The 15,006-nt window shown below is 37.4% G+C and overlaps 1 protein-coding gene across 1 annotated transcript; it reads right to left on the bottom strand.

The window, feature by feature from the left end:
- Nucleotides 1-5,869: 5,869 nt before the first annotated feature.
- LOC143627750 (phosphoenolpyruvate carboxylase 4-like) lies at nt 5,870-14,661 on the bottom strand. The gene is made up of 17 exons (XM_077097506.1): nt 14,506-14,661; nt 13,285-13,448; nt 13,108-13,222; nt 12,918-12,995; nt 12,780-12,848; nt 12,611-12,689; nt 11,581-11,753; nt 11,357-11,498; nt 11,071-11,187; nt 10,053-10,129; nt 9,658-9,972; nt 9,460-9,561; nt 8,828-8,974; nt 8,660-8,758; nt 7,910-7,998; nt 7,489-7,822; nt 5,870-6,694 (listed from the first exon to the last, which is right to left on the bottom strand). Exons 1-17 carry the CDS (start codon nt 14,659-14,661, stop codon nt 5,870-5,872), a joined length of 3,081 nt encoding a protein of 1,026 aa, XP_076953621.1.
- Between the last annotated feature and the right edge of the window lie 345 nt (nt 14,662-15,006).

The following is a 15,006-nucleotide window of genomic DNA, read 5'->3' as shown; positions in this document are numbered from 1 at the left end:
TGGTTTGAGTTACCTAAAGCCTCGACCTCATCAAACTCAATCATAACAGCCCCCGGGGCCATACATTCACCAACACGACCCTTAGATACTCCCGGGAATAAGATATCCCAATTTACCCCCGGAAGCACTAGGTGACACTAACACGCGCGTTTAAGAGTCGTTTAGGCCGTTAACATCCAACTCAGCCCCGTGTGGAGCCAATATGATATAATCATAGCCAACAAGTCCACACGACGCTACACGAGTCAAATGGGTTGGTAACTCGCAAGTACAACGCACCAACTATTCAATAAACGCAATTGTGCGTTGTACCTACCCGTTTGAGTAACCGACAACCAATTCAGCCCCATAACTTATAAAAATGATTTTTCAATAGCCCGTACATCAAACCAAGTTCCCCCGAGCTAAATTGGTCGTTAATCACTTCAACCCTCGTTTTAAACGCATCAAACTACAATTCTAGTCAACCGAACACTAACAATCAAACTAAAACTAGTTGACCAATCTAACGAACACCAATGAACATGATTTTTAAGTATGATATATTAGACATACCTAGGAGGATTTTGGTGCAAAAGCCTCAACCAAAACAGTCTCAAAAAGGTTAGAATTGACATCCACCCGGTAAGCCTACAACACGCAATTTCACGATCAATACGCGTGATATAACGATCACTTAAGGTGTAAAAGACTTGGGGAATCATAGAACTAACCTTCAATTGATGTTTTACGCTCACACCTTGGCTAGAAAGAAGAAAATCGCGGGGGGGGGGGGGGCTGCAAGAGTGCCGATCGGACAGCAAGGGGTTAGGGTTAGGTTTTTTTTTATTTGTGCTATAATATAAAATATTTCATTCTTGACCCTCATAGTTGAAAGATATGGCAACTTGAAAGAAAAGTTAAATGATTTAATGTACCGGGATGACGAAAAGGTTTCCGAGAGATGTCGTTTAAATCCCGAGAAATATACATACTTTACAAGCTTCGAATCCTTGAACCGAAAATTAACGGGCGTTACAGTAATTGTGTCTCTAGCTGCTCAACTAGGTTGGGAGCTTTACCAATTTGATGTAAAAGTTGCTTTTTTGAATGGCCCCTTACAAGAAGAAGTTTATGTGGTGCAGCCTCCAGGTTTTGAAATAGCGGGTCAAGAGAACAAAGTGTATAAGCTGCACAAAGCACTATATGGTTTAAAGCAAGCGCCTAGGGCGTGGTATGAGAGAATTGACACTTATCTCCAAGAGCAAGAATATGTTCGAGTTAAAAGTGAACCAACTGTTTATGTTAAGAAGGTTAGTACATCAAATCTTATTGTTGTATGTTTATATGTTGATGACATCATTTATACTAGCTCTTCAAAGGAGTTAGTGCATGAATTTAAAGAAAATATGGTGGTTGAATTTGAAATGTCTGATCTTGGTAAGCTGGCTTATTTCCTTGGTTTAGAAATTATACAAAAAGGTAATGGTGTGTTCATCTCTTAAAGAAAGTATGCAAAAGAGTTGTTGAAGAAATTTGGAATGGGGAAATGTAAAGCAGCTTTAACACCTATGAATAGCGGAGAGAAATTACAGATTGAGGATGATACTCAAGAGCATGTTGATGGAAGAATGTTTAGAAGTCTGGTTGGTGGGTTGTTGTACCTAACACACACAAGACCTGAGTTAGCCTTCTCTATTGGTTACATTTCTAGGTATATGCAGCAACCAGCTGCTTGTCACTATGGTGCTGCCAAAAGGGTCTTGAGGTATGTTGCAGGGACAGTAGATTATGGAATTTGGTATGAACGTGGAGAAAAAATACAAATAGAAGGCTATACCGACAGTGATTGGGCGAGCTCTATTGATGATAGAAAAAGTATTTCGGGTAATGTTTTCTCTCTAGGTTCTGGTGTGGTTTCATGGAGTTCAAAAAGCAAAAAGTTGTTGCACTTTCATCTACCGAGGCGGAATATGTTGCAGCAACTGGTGCTGCATGTAAAGCAATGTGGTTACGTCAGTTAGTAAGTGAATTGGGATTTAAGCAAGAAGGGACAACGGGTATCTATTGTGATAATCTATCAGCCATATTCTTATCAAGAAATGCAGCCATGCATAGTCGAAGCAAACATATAGATATCAAATATCACTATATCAAGAGTTTAGTTGATGATAATCAAGTTGTGTTAAAGTCATGTTACACTCAAGAACAAGTGGCAGATGTACTGACTAAAGCTCTAAGTGCTGATCAGTTCTGCTACATACGTGATCGGTTGGGAGTTAGAAAGCTTGAATCAAGGGAGGATATTGGAGTTGATTCAAGAGAAAGCTACCGTTAAGATATATGAACGTTGGGGATTTTTAAAGTTGTTTTGAAGGTCAATAAACAAGCCGAGTCTTGGGCTTTACTTTTGCGCGTTTTTTTATCTAATTAGTAGGCTAGTTAAAGTTGTTGATTGAGTCTTTAATTCCGTTGTATGCATGTGCATGTTGCCTATTTAAAGGCTTTCTCTATAATGAAGTATTATCCAATCTTTCAATAAACACATGCTTATTATCAATTGATTCCACTATTGTTTCAACAAAAAACTGCAGCTCACCATGTTACACCGCTTGCGAGTAATCCTCGGAAAGAAATCGGCCATTAATTCAAGTGCATGTTTTCAACAAAAGAAAAAAATAGCATTAAAAGCAAATACTGAGACATGTGTAAATCCTACATCACACGTGGAGCATCCTAACATGAATGGAAAATGCACAACATAAAAAACCAAAGGTACAAAACTATAAGCACTATTATAAGAAACACTGACTCAGTGATTCAAAGAGTGATAAGATTAAATTTAATCATAATCGATGTGTAATTACTCCCGACACTCAGGTCTTTGCATGGCTACAACATTCGTTGTCACTCCAAATAGCGGAGCGTCATCATAGCGTACGTTGAAGATTTGAGTGAAAACCCTACAATAGCATTAGGTAGCGGCCACCTACGCCGCTACAGACCACCGAACCACCACCACTACCTAGGGTTTCCAGATATAACCCGGCAGTATTAGGTTAGTTGCGAAAGCCAACCCACTAACTATATCCGCAACACTAAAAGATCAAATGTAGACTAAACAATAATCAAATTGTGGGCTACACAAAGAAAAAAAAGTATCAATTTGTGGGCTACACAAAGAAAACAAAACAGACATGTGCCAAATAGGAGGGACATTTGTCAAAATAAAATGAGGAGACCAAGGTACAAACAAAACTAACACATGGTACAATACCTTATGCGGCCACTCACCCGTAAATGTATATGTATATAAATAAATTGTCAGGCTAAGAACCCGCAAACTCTTATCTAAAAGCAAAACCTCTATCAAGTAAGCTATCCTTAAGGAATTTAGTAATCGTAGCTCTCGAAAATTGAATTGCCTTTACAAAAGCATTCTCTTGATTTTCATGGAAAGAAAAACAACATTTTTATGCTACTTCTTTATTGATTTTTTTTTTAATATTTAGTTTTTCTTAATTTTATTTATGTACAAAAGTTAAATAGTAATATATTATCTCTATAGTAAATTGCTAGTGTTTATATGTGAGGATGGTTTACTATTCAAAGTTTAAAATTTAAGCCTCGTGTATAAACATTCGGTACATTTTTATTTATTTATTTATTTTTTTTAACATAAAGGCTCCTCTCAAAGTTAACATTATGGTCCCTTAATAAAACTTATCATATACATATTACAGTTGTCAAATGTTATTCTTTTTACTGTTTATAAGTGTCTCACTCATGAGTTTTTCTTTTTTCTTTTTACTTTTAAAATATGATGTTTTATAAAATTTCAAAGATACCATTGTGACGTGCTTATTTTAATTTATGTTTCGATGTCAGCTTTGCTTAAAATATAGTTTCGTGTGATAATGCACAAGTCATCTAAGCATCTATGTGCTTAGATTACGTAGAGGTTTTGCCGCACAGTTGTACAATATTCAACCTCAATTTTTCAATAGTTCAGCACCCTTGTCGTGACGTAATGTGTGGGATTACGTAGAGGTTTTGCTGCACAGTATTTTTATTTGTGCTAACGATTTGATTTTTAATGCGCCGTAACACGAACATGTGTTGCCCTTTAAAATTAGTATAAAGGTGTTGGGTGATAACTTACAAATATTTGGGATGTTAGTTCTCTTATAAGAAAAGAACAAGTACTCAAAAGGGGTAAGGACCAAAACTAAAGCAATCGCCCACTAATTAAGGGGTGTCATATTTTTGGCCATTGAAACTTTTAGATAGCTTAGAGCATTCAGAGTAAGAACTAAGAAAAACATCAAAAAGAAAAAGAAGCATGCCTAGTCATTTATCATATCATACTATTTGTTAATAACACTCAAAACTCACTCAATAAAAAATATTATGAAAATAAAAATTTCAAACTTACTTACTACTTACTGTTTGACTCTACAGTTGAATATTAGGATGGGAGATGTGGCACTGTGGTATTGGGAAGGGGATGCCCTCATAGCACCTTTCCTTGCGTTGAGCACCACCTCAAGTATCCGGAACGGAGGTGGAAGCTTTTTGGCTTCATTAATCGAGTAAGCCGATGCTTTGTGTACAACCATTAAAGCTTAATGTACAACCTTAATGCTTTATTTAAGTAAATTAATTTTTATTATTTACATAAAAAAAGGTTTATAGAAGTTAAGGATGATTAGGAATAAGAAAGGTAAATGTATTGAAAGGTGACATATGGAAGAGAGAGATTGCAAGATGTTATGGAAGTTAGGAATGACACTCTAAACCCTTAATTATTGAATGTACATTTAGAAAGTAAGGCCCATAGGGGCACCATCGATAAAGTGAAATCGGGTATGGTGCCCAAAAATCAAACACTACTCACCACCATATTATCCAATTCAGGTACCCTTTTTCATGGACTAGTACCCAACATTTTTGGGCAAAAAAAATGTGACCGTTGGTGATAAATGACATTGTTAGGGTACGTGAGTGTAGTATTGTCTTAAGTGGTTTTAGGATAGTATAGTAGTATATGATGTAAATGACATGGTATTCGGGATTTGTGGGCATTAGAGTACCCTGAGTGATCATCCATCTTGCCTATAGATGAAGAGTATCTTAGAATCTGAATTCAAATTGCATATGGGCCTTTGCTTCATGGGTCACATAAGTGTACTGTGCCCCAAATGTTAGAACTCAAAAAATGCGGGTTAAGCGATGAAATGTGTTCTAAGATGGTAATTAAGATTGCTCGAATTCAATAGTGTATTACATATGACATAATGACATGTAATAACTTGATTGTGGTGTTTCAAGTCCCAATTGATCACAAACTAAACGACTAACTCTCATTTATATTAATCAGAAAATCTAACTCAAAAGCTGATTACAACCCCTCAAACCTTAACTCGGTTTGACTCTTGATGAACCCTAGATCGGTTGCATCCCACATGTTATTGAACCCTAACTCGGTTGCATCTCGTATGTGTCTCTAGATAAACCATAACTCGGCTTCGTCTCAGATGTTCTATAATGTCTAACCATCACTTGGTTTATATAGACTAACCTAACTTCATACTTTCATAGTCAACGTATTACCAATTTTAATTACAAAGTAATTAGAAAACATAACAAACTATGACCAATATGTCAATATTGGTCCTTTAGATTCACTGACTTGGGATTTTGAGTCTAAAATTACGTCCAACCGTGTTATAAGGTTATTTTAGATTCTTAAAAGCTATAAAGATACGCCATGTTTTTCTACACAACTGAATATTAGCCATCATCAATCATCAATTCATCATGGTCCTTATTACATAAAAAAAATTATACAACTTTTATATGTTTATATATTGTTATACACACAACATAACTAACCAGTATTCCTCATGCCAGCAGCAATGCCATTAATAGTAATAAGCAACACATCTCTAAGCTTATGATTCTCAGGTTCACTTCTCAACCTCTTCAGGATCTCCACTTGCAACATATTCAAAGGATTCAAATACGGAAACCGGCTTTCGATCAACATCCTTAAGCTCTTGTTACTCCCATAAAGCCTCTCTTGACCCGTAACAACCAACACATACTTCTCGGTATCCTTCAACTCATTCCTCAACTGCTCGCCGAGATCCCTCCGGCTTTCAGACACTAACACTTCGTCGTAATGCTTAACGATTGGTATATCCGCCTTTCCCAGAATCATCTCGATTAAATCCAATGTGGATTGGAAAAACGGCCATTCTTTGTATGCGGCACGTAGCTCGTCTGCATGGCCTAACTCGCATACGCCTTTTAAGCCCGCGCCAACTCCTAGCCATGCAGGAAGGACGAACCGCGTTTGGGTCCATGCGAATATCCATGGGATGGCTCGGAGATGGCCGATGCCAACGGAGGTTTTTCTTCGGGCAGGGCGGCTGCCGATGTTTAGGTTCCCGAGCTCGGCTTGTGGGGTGGCTTCTTGGAAGTATGTTATGAATTCGGGGTTTTCGTAGACGGTGTTCCGGTAGTTTTTGCAGCTGATTTGGGATATTTGGTCCATTAGGTTGCGCCAGTTTTCGTCGCGTGGGGGTTTTGGAGGGCGGAGGGTCGCGAGGAGGACTGCGGTTGTGTAGACTTCTAGTTGTCGGACAGCTACTCCGGGTAGCCCGAATTTGGCCTGCACCATTTCTCCTTGTTCGGTTGACCGCAGTGTGCCCTAAATGACCCGAAAATCATGTTTGACATATAAAGCGGAAACTGACATGCTATATTTTTGCATATCAATACTTCAAATGCAAATTTAAAAAAGAATGCAAACATAATCTGTTTGGCTAAACATGTTCGTGACATCATGTTTTTATTGGTTGACACGAACGGAATCCAGTTTAACCCGAAATTTTATTTTACTTTATATTTTTGCATATCTATGCTCAAAAATTACAAATTTGCAACAACAAATATACAAATGTATATAACTTGATTATGTTTATAATATAATACTTGATTCTTAGTTCTCTTTAATATTTTAACCTTTGGTATTAAATATTCTATTTACTAGGTTATGCCTTAAGCCACATTTGAAAAAATAATATAAAATTAAACTGGTCAACTAGTAAACCCGACAGGTCAACGCAAATCCAAGCCATTTAGCTAAACGTATTTACGGGTTCAACTAGAAACTAACCCAGGTTTTGGGTTGTGATATTCAATCAGTTTAGTAACTAGGGCTTGTTCAGGTTGGCCTGCTTAATCAAACGGGCTGTGTTTTAGTTCCCCTTATTAGCCCATTTAGTTAAGCAGGTCAACCCACTAACCTGTTTAATCTATCAAGTCAACCCATTTGGCACGTTTAGATAAATGGGTTAACCAGGTTGTGTTTGGGTTACTACTTAGTACTACTTCTTTTGACACGAATAAAAATGTCAGTCGTGTTCATGTTAAATAATTCAACCAGCCAAACCGACATGATTGACACCCCTAACAAAAATTGGATTTCTATTAACAACATACCATGACGGAACCTGGTGGCTGGGACTGTATAGCAAGATGCGTAGGCCCACCACCGCGGCCTATACTGCCGCCACGACCGTGAAACAAAGTAACTTTAATACCAAACTCTTTGCAAGCAGCCACAACATCTTCTTGAGCTTTATAAAGCTCCCATGCAGCCGCAAACCGCCCTGCATCTTTACCAGAATCGGAATATCCAACCATCACCTCTTGGTGTCCATTGTGATTCTTCATAATATGGTCACGGTACCAATCTATCGATAATAACCGCCTTATAACCGACCCTGCTCCCCTCAAATCCCCAACAGTTTCAAACAACGGCACCACCCGCAACCTGATTTAACACATTTGTAAGAATACAATTTACTAACTAAAATTCAAATATTTTTTAACAGTTTGATATTAGATTATACAGCCTTACATCCCACCAACACATGGTCTGCCTTGCGCCCCAGCAACCGCTAGAAGGGCATCTTTCTGTAGAAGCTCGACAGCAAGAACATCGCTCGCCTAAACACAAATCGATATAATAAGATCCTATATATGTATAAAGCATATTTGGTGTATTGGTTTTTATTAATTCCAACTATCATCTTTTGGTCGGTGCTAGTCCCAACTAGCGGATTGGTTGCTGACGGTCCCATCTTTTAACGTATTTGTAGTCGCGGACCAACAGAATCCTAACGGTGTTAGTTGCAGGTCGCCGGAAAAACGTTTTTGCCCTGAAAACTCACTTTTTTTTTTCGGAAAAGTCAAGATTTTCATCCAAACATCTTTGTAACCTTCGATCAAACCTTTAGAAATCTTTTTCTAGTAAAATCCCCAAATTATTAAGGTCGTCGGAACCTTAGAACCAACATCGGAATAGGTTGGGGTGCTTAAGTTGTGGTAGTTGGTCAGTGGTGAGTCAGTTCATGGTTATGGCGGTGTTCAGTTAAGTTTTCCGGAAAAAAATGTGACTTTTCCGGCCAAAAGCGTTTTCCCGACAACCGATAACAGCGTTAGGATCCCGTTAGTCGCGGACCGTTCGAAACAAATACGTTAAAAGATGGAACTGTCAGCAGCCAATTCGTTAGTTGGCCAGTAGCGACCAAAAGAAGATAGTTGAGATTAACAAAAACCAATATACCAACATATTTAAATGAATTTATTAAATTTGTATGCATCATACATTTGAGGCCATGGAAATCACATATGCTCCTAATGAATCCCTTCCCAACTCTGCAGCAATTCTAAATGTGTCCAAGACTTCTTTAACATCAGGAGAAACCTAATAAATTATATAAATTAATATAAAAAATAACAACATATACAAAATTAAGAAATAGAGTGATTTAACCTCAATAGTTGGTGGTACAAGTGGCCTTTTTCCTTTTAGTTCTCTTGATAAAAACTCAAGTCTTTTAGCTTCATCCCACTCACTATATTTTCCCATGTCAAGATAATTTGTAACTGCATCCAGAGTCTCTGAATGTCTACCAGATTCCTGCCACATGTCAAGAAGTTAAATGCACTAAAACAATATTATTACAATAATAATATGGGCTAGCAGCACAGCTTGTTGCCCACTTAATGTAGGAGGTTGTATGCAATAAACACTCGGCCCATTTGACCAGCTTGACCCATTTTAGAACCCAAATTAACTAATTAATATATGAATAAATTTCATTTTTGATCCTTGTGGTTTGGTATGTTGAACCGTTTCGGTTCAAAATGGAATCTTTTGGCATATCATGCCTGAGCTTTAAATTATATAACCCTTTTAGTCCATGGTGCTAACTCCATTCAGTTTTTTTGTTAAATCTGATCATGTGCCGCTCACATGACAGGCATTTTAGTACTTTTCCCAGCCCATGATTATAAACAAAACGCCTACCAAAGTAAATAAACAAAAAGGAAAAAACATGCCAAACCAAACGGACGAAAAGTGTAATTTACTCTTAATATATTAACGGGTCGAACAGAACAAACCTGACGTAGGTCAATCTTCATTAAAACCATCCCGAAAACCGAAACTCGTCTTATTAAGTCAGCAAGCCGACCGTCAGCTAGAATTCCCGATCCACACGATTGCTGTCACAACAACATTTCCATGTCAGCTTGACATAATTTTGACTTTTGAGTTTTGACTTTTGAGGTTTAACTTTTCATTTGAATTAAGTCAACTACCAAGGATTCATAGCATAGAAGGAGTGGCTGCAACAGTTGGTTTGGTGTGTCATAATAATCACAAGGGTCCATGTCACATGGATGACCTTCTAGCAGCTGTTCTAACCGAAAACGCGTGTTTGTAAGCTTTTCTTTAACATCTCCAAGAATGATCCTGTAAGGAGAGATTAAAGAAGTCATGCGCGGTTGTAGAAGCTTCTGGAAGCTTCCTCGGCCCACTTGTGATTCAGCAAACATTTTCCGTTGTGCGAGTAATCCTTTTGGCAATTTCTGATTGGTCGGGCTTGTATTTGAGGGTGAAGTAGCTTCTCCATTCTGAAATGTCATATGTTTGCCATGTCAGCAGCATGAGACAGTTATGACAGTTAAATGTAGAGCTGTTTGTTGTGATCTACCTCTCGTAGACGCTTGTAGTCAGATGCGGATCCAGGAATATCAAGTTGAGGATAATGAGATTCCATTTCATTGCATTCTATAAAATAATCAAAAGATAAAAACTATATATGTTAGTTTCTAGTTAGTTTCTACTTCTAGAGACCTTAGTCTAAACCCCAGTCCTAATTCGCAAGCCCCCTCACGTGAGGGGCTGAGGTGTATTTTGGGAAAAAAGGACAAAACTGCCCCTCACGTGAAGGACATGCTGATGGGATTTAACGACCAGACTTAACGGGATTAGTGAATTCGGGTTTAATTGCAAGTGAAATGAAACCATGGTGACGAAAATCGCAAATTTGAAACTATTTGACTAAAACCGCAGATTTGGACAAAAACACAGGGACAAAAACCGCAGTTTATTCTAAATAATCTCATTTTTTGTATATTGGCATGTAATAATCTCATCTTTAAAAAAACTCTGCCAACGGTCCAACCTTTCGACTATTTTTCTCTCAATGGACCTTCGTTAAAAAACACTTAACGTCGTTTAAGTTTTTTTTCCGAATTTCAAACCGATATTTTAGGGATTTTGATCAGAAGAAGGATACGAGTCAACTGTTGTAATATTTATCTCGAAATGGTAATCCAAACGACGAAAAAGTGTTTCAATTCAGGTGTTTGAATTTCCAATAAACAAAAATCAAGCCATTTGAATCGATAAGTTTTACATCAAATGACTCGTATCCTTCTCCCGATCAAAAGCCCTAAAACGTCGATTTGAAATTCGGGAAAAAAAAAACTTAACGGCTTTAAGTGTTTTTTAACGGAGGTCCATTGAGAGAAAAAAAGTCGAAAGGTTGGACCGTTGGCAGAGATTTTTACACATCAACCTTTTTACAATAAACGAGCCAAGCCGAACCCGGGCCTAACTAGGCTCAAGCTCAGCTCATTTAACTTATGAGAGGTTTCAACCAACATTTTGACCCAAAAGTTGCAGCACGCTTTTTAAAACTAAGCATTTACTAGAAACCGGTTAACCTGTATGTGAAGGTTCATCAGCACCAGCAGGCAGTTGTGAAGGCAAGCCATGAACATTATGACCCTTTTGCTGACCGCGGTTCATGTAACTCTGGTGCCGGTCCTCTTCGGACTTCTCTAGAAATAATTCAAAAACCATCAAATTACTTCACATGTAAAGTCTAAACCGAAGCAATGATGGTATAAAAAAATATAGAGTAAATCACATTTTTCACCCTTTAGGTTTACCTTGGGTAAATATAAAGGACGATAAGTGTAGTTTACTCAAAAATATATAAAAGCGGACCTTTTTGAATAATTTCATGAACCAAATGCGAGAGTTGGTCACTACACTGGCGCATAGAAAGCTCGAATCTAAGGTTTTCAACCTCGCGCAAGTAAAGATCAATAGCCATCCATCTTGATAAACGAGAGACGTCTTTCGTCACCTGCAGTTATGAAACTTGGTTATTATTATTATTAGGTGAGATAATAAAAAGTCAAACTTGAGGTCAAAACTGAAAGTTTGACCTTTGCTGTGACATTTGGATTTCCATCTCTATCACCACCCATCCAAGATCCAAATTTAATTGGTGTGCATGTTAAAGGAAGTGGCTTCCCAGTATGCTTTTTTAGAGCATTGCTGACTCTGCGTAAGTATTGCGGTACCGCTTTCCAAAGGGATTGCTCGATATAGTTTAGTCCTGTTTATTTTTTATGTAATCGAATGAGTTCGTCTTTCTTGAAAGAATATATTCATGGAACATGTGTTAAACAGCATATCGTGTCAAACAAGTGAACCTGAACACGATATGAATGGTCGTGGGTAGGCATGTAAATGAACCGAGAGTTTATTGAACTGTTCGTAAACTGTTTGGTGAGATGTTCGTTCATGTTCATTTATTTAATAAACGAACAAACATGAGCATATGTCTCGTTCGTTTACGTTTGCGAACATTTGTTTACTTCGTACCTCTAAATTTGTTTTTGCTTGTTTAGTTTGTGAACCGTTCGTTTATATTATTATGAATGAACATAAACAAATATGAGCACATTAATTTTTTTAACGAACGGATTTAGTTGTTCGTGTTTGATCGTTTGTTCGGTTAAAGCTAATGAACAATCACGAACATGTGTCGTTCGTCTTCGTTCAGTTCATTTACGGGCCTATTCATGGGGTAGAAAACATGACCCATAATTTAACGGATTTTTTTACATGTTAATACTCTAAAATTATAAATTTATAGCAAAAACATATATACATATATGTAAAACAATTAAGTCTAAGTAATAAAAGTTGATGTCAATTTCTCTTTTAATATTTCTCTTTTAACCCAACTATTTTAAGGGCATATAAACACATTAAAAAATAAATGGGTCAGCCCAAATGAATCCCCAGGTCAATCTGAACCCGGCCCGTCTAGCTAAACGTGTTCACAAACTGACCTGAACCTATTTAGACTAAACCCAAACCCATGATATCATGTTAAGTTCATGTCGTGTCACATTTAATACCCCTAATGAAGTTATTATACAACATAAAAATCCGAAAATGGTGTACCGGATCTAGCCTCGTCTACTGGTGTCGGCTTGTGCCGTCTAAGTTCATCCGTCTGCCATATAGAAGTTATCTCTCTCACCTACAAAACATAACATATTATTATGAATCATAAACAAATTATACAATTAGATGCAAAATATGTTTCAAACAAGTAAAAAGAAATTAGCACCAGATCTTCTATCAGCCCGTCTTGATCTTCTTGCGTAAGATCTTTGCGGTCGTTAACTTCCAACAAATGCTGCAGAAATTAACAAAATGATAATATATATAAAAAAAACAATGTATATGATTATTTGAACAAACTTACAGCAATTCTAAGGTGTTTATATTGTAGCGTCCGTCGATTAATTTGTGTTGGATGTGCAGTGAGGACTATCTCAACCTCCTACATAAGAAAACAACGCAAAGATAGGCGCATTAAATGTGTCATTTTTGCAGGTTGACGGGTTGAACCTGACACAAACCGGCCCATTGGGCCTGATCCAGTTAAACCGCACCTGGTTGCACATGGTTTCATATAGTTTATCTGGAGAAAGACCGGTTTGAATCAACTGATTAAAAGTATCATCACAAGATTTTGCGACTTGTGCAATATTCTTCGTCTTGCGCGACCTGCAAGTAACATATTCTTCAATAATTATTAAAGTAAAAAGCGTTTAGCAAAGTATAATTACCTGTGATGGTTTTCGGCAATGCCCATTAAACTAAGAAAATGACTAAAAGCTCTACCAAGCTTCAACGCCTCGTCTAATGTCATTTTTGATAATTCAGAAGCTAGTTGCTTTTCAAGTAACTCTGCAGTGTTTTCAATTCCGGCTGCTCTTATAAGACACGCGCTCTGCAAGTCAATCATGAAACAATATGTAAATAATAATAATTATTATTATTATTATCATCTTGAATATTTTCCTAAATTGATGAATGTTCGCTTGAGAACGGCTCATGAAAAACTGAAAAAGCTTGAATTTAGCAGAGCTGAAACAAGCTCTAGCCTAAAAATAAGCTTCTTCAATAATCAAGCCCGGGCCCTGGCTTCATTTATCAAACTCGAGCCATCTTGTGAGCCTGTTATTTACATATTTTTTATTCAACATATTTAGAGCATTATCAGCCCATTCCCTATCGGTATCCTTAATCACACTAATATTACATTGTCTTTCTCATTTTCAATTATTTATACCTATATCGATCATTATTTTTTCGCTCTCTTTCACTCACAACCAATTTCAGAAAATATTAAAAAATTATACTGTGCGAATAGTGTAAACCTAAATTTAACTTTCAGACATAATATTTTCTCTCATCTGCTCATAATAACTCGTAAGTCGTAACCATACCATATAATTTACAAAAGTAACTCACATGTTTATAGGCTAGGAACAGTGTTGTAAAAATCGTTAGTCGTTAGTCAGGCGGTGCAGTTGGGACTAGCGATTAATTGAGATTAATCAAGTTTAATTGGGATTAATTTTTCAGTTTTGTATATACACGCACACATTTTTTTATGTAATTTTCAGTTTTATACATACACAAACATATTTTGGCCGGAAATTGGCTGGAATCTCGCTGGAAACCGCTGGTTTTTGCTGGAATTTCGCCGGAAACCACTTGTTTTGGTCGGAATCTCGCTGGAAACTGCTGGTTTTGGTCGGAATCTAGTCGGAAACCGTTGATTTTGGTCGGATTTGACTGTTGACCGATTAATTGGCCAACTAGCCCAAAATTAATCAGTGAAGTGGGACTAGCAATTAATCGGTGCCTAGTCGAGATTTTTGCAACACTGGCTAGGATTCTAGGAATGCTCTTAAGATATATATTTATAATAACTATTATTATATATAAATTACAAGTTTTACAAAAATTAATTAATAAATTGTAAACGAGCTGAACTCGACCTGAGAGAGAGTGCGAGTATGTTCGACTTTCTCCATAATGCTGGCTCCTACTTCGCGATGAAGCACATCGTTCAACAGGCTAAACAAAAGGCGTAAATCGTCTTCGTAGCTTTGAAACGATATCTCCTCCGCTATATCGTCCATAATGTCCGTCATCTTGCCCCGTTCACTGGTGGTCGGTGATTGATTAAGGTGGTGGAAGAGAAGAGATATATGAGGATTATGGAGTTTGCATGCATAGGTTCTAATGTGAATGAACCTGAAGGTGACACGTGGTGAGTTTTGGCGGGAAAACAGGAAGGAGAGATTATTGTTGGGGAGGGAGTATCGGTGACCGGTCATGGACCAAGTCTTGACGTCATGGTGAAACTGTTTTGACTATGTTTGACTTTATTTTCTATTTTTGGTAAGTTTGTAGATTTTTATAACAAAAATAATTACACAGATGAGATATTATTCTATGTGGCATACATTGGTTTGGGGGGGGGGGGGGGGGGGGGT

This window comes from Bidens hawaiensis, unplaced genomic scaffold, assembly GCF_021521415.1.
Source record: "Bidens hawaiensis isolate Kalapana, Puna unplaced genomic scaffold, B.hawaiensis_p1.1 tig00004733_1, whole genome shotgun sequence".
Lineage (NCBI taxonomy): Eukaryota > Viridiplantae > Streptophyta > Magnoliopsida > Asterales > Asteraceae > Bidens > Bidens hawaiensis.
Note: the sequence above shows the minus strand (reverse complement) of the source record. Positions and strands in the feature narration are given on the sequence as shown.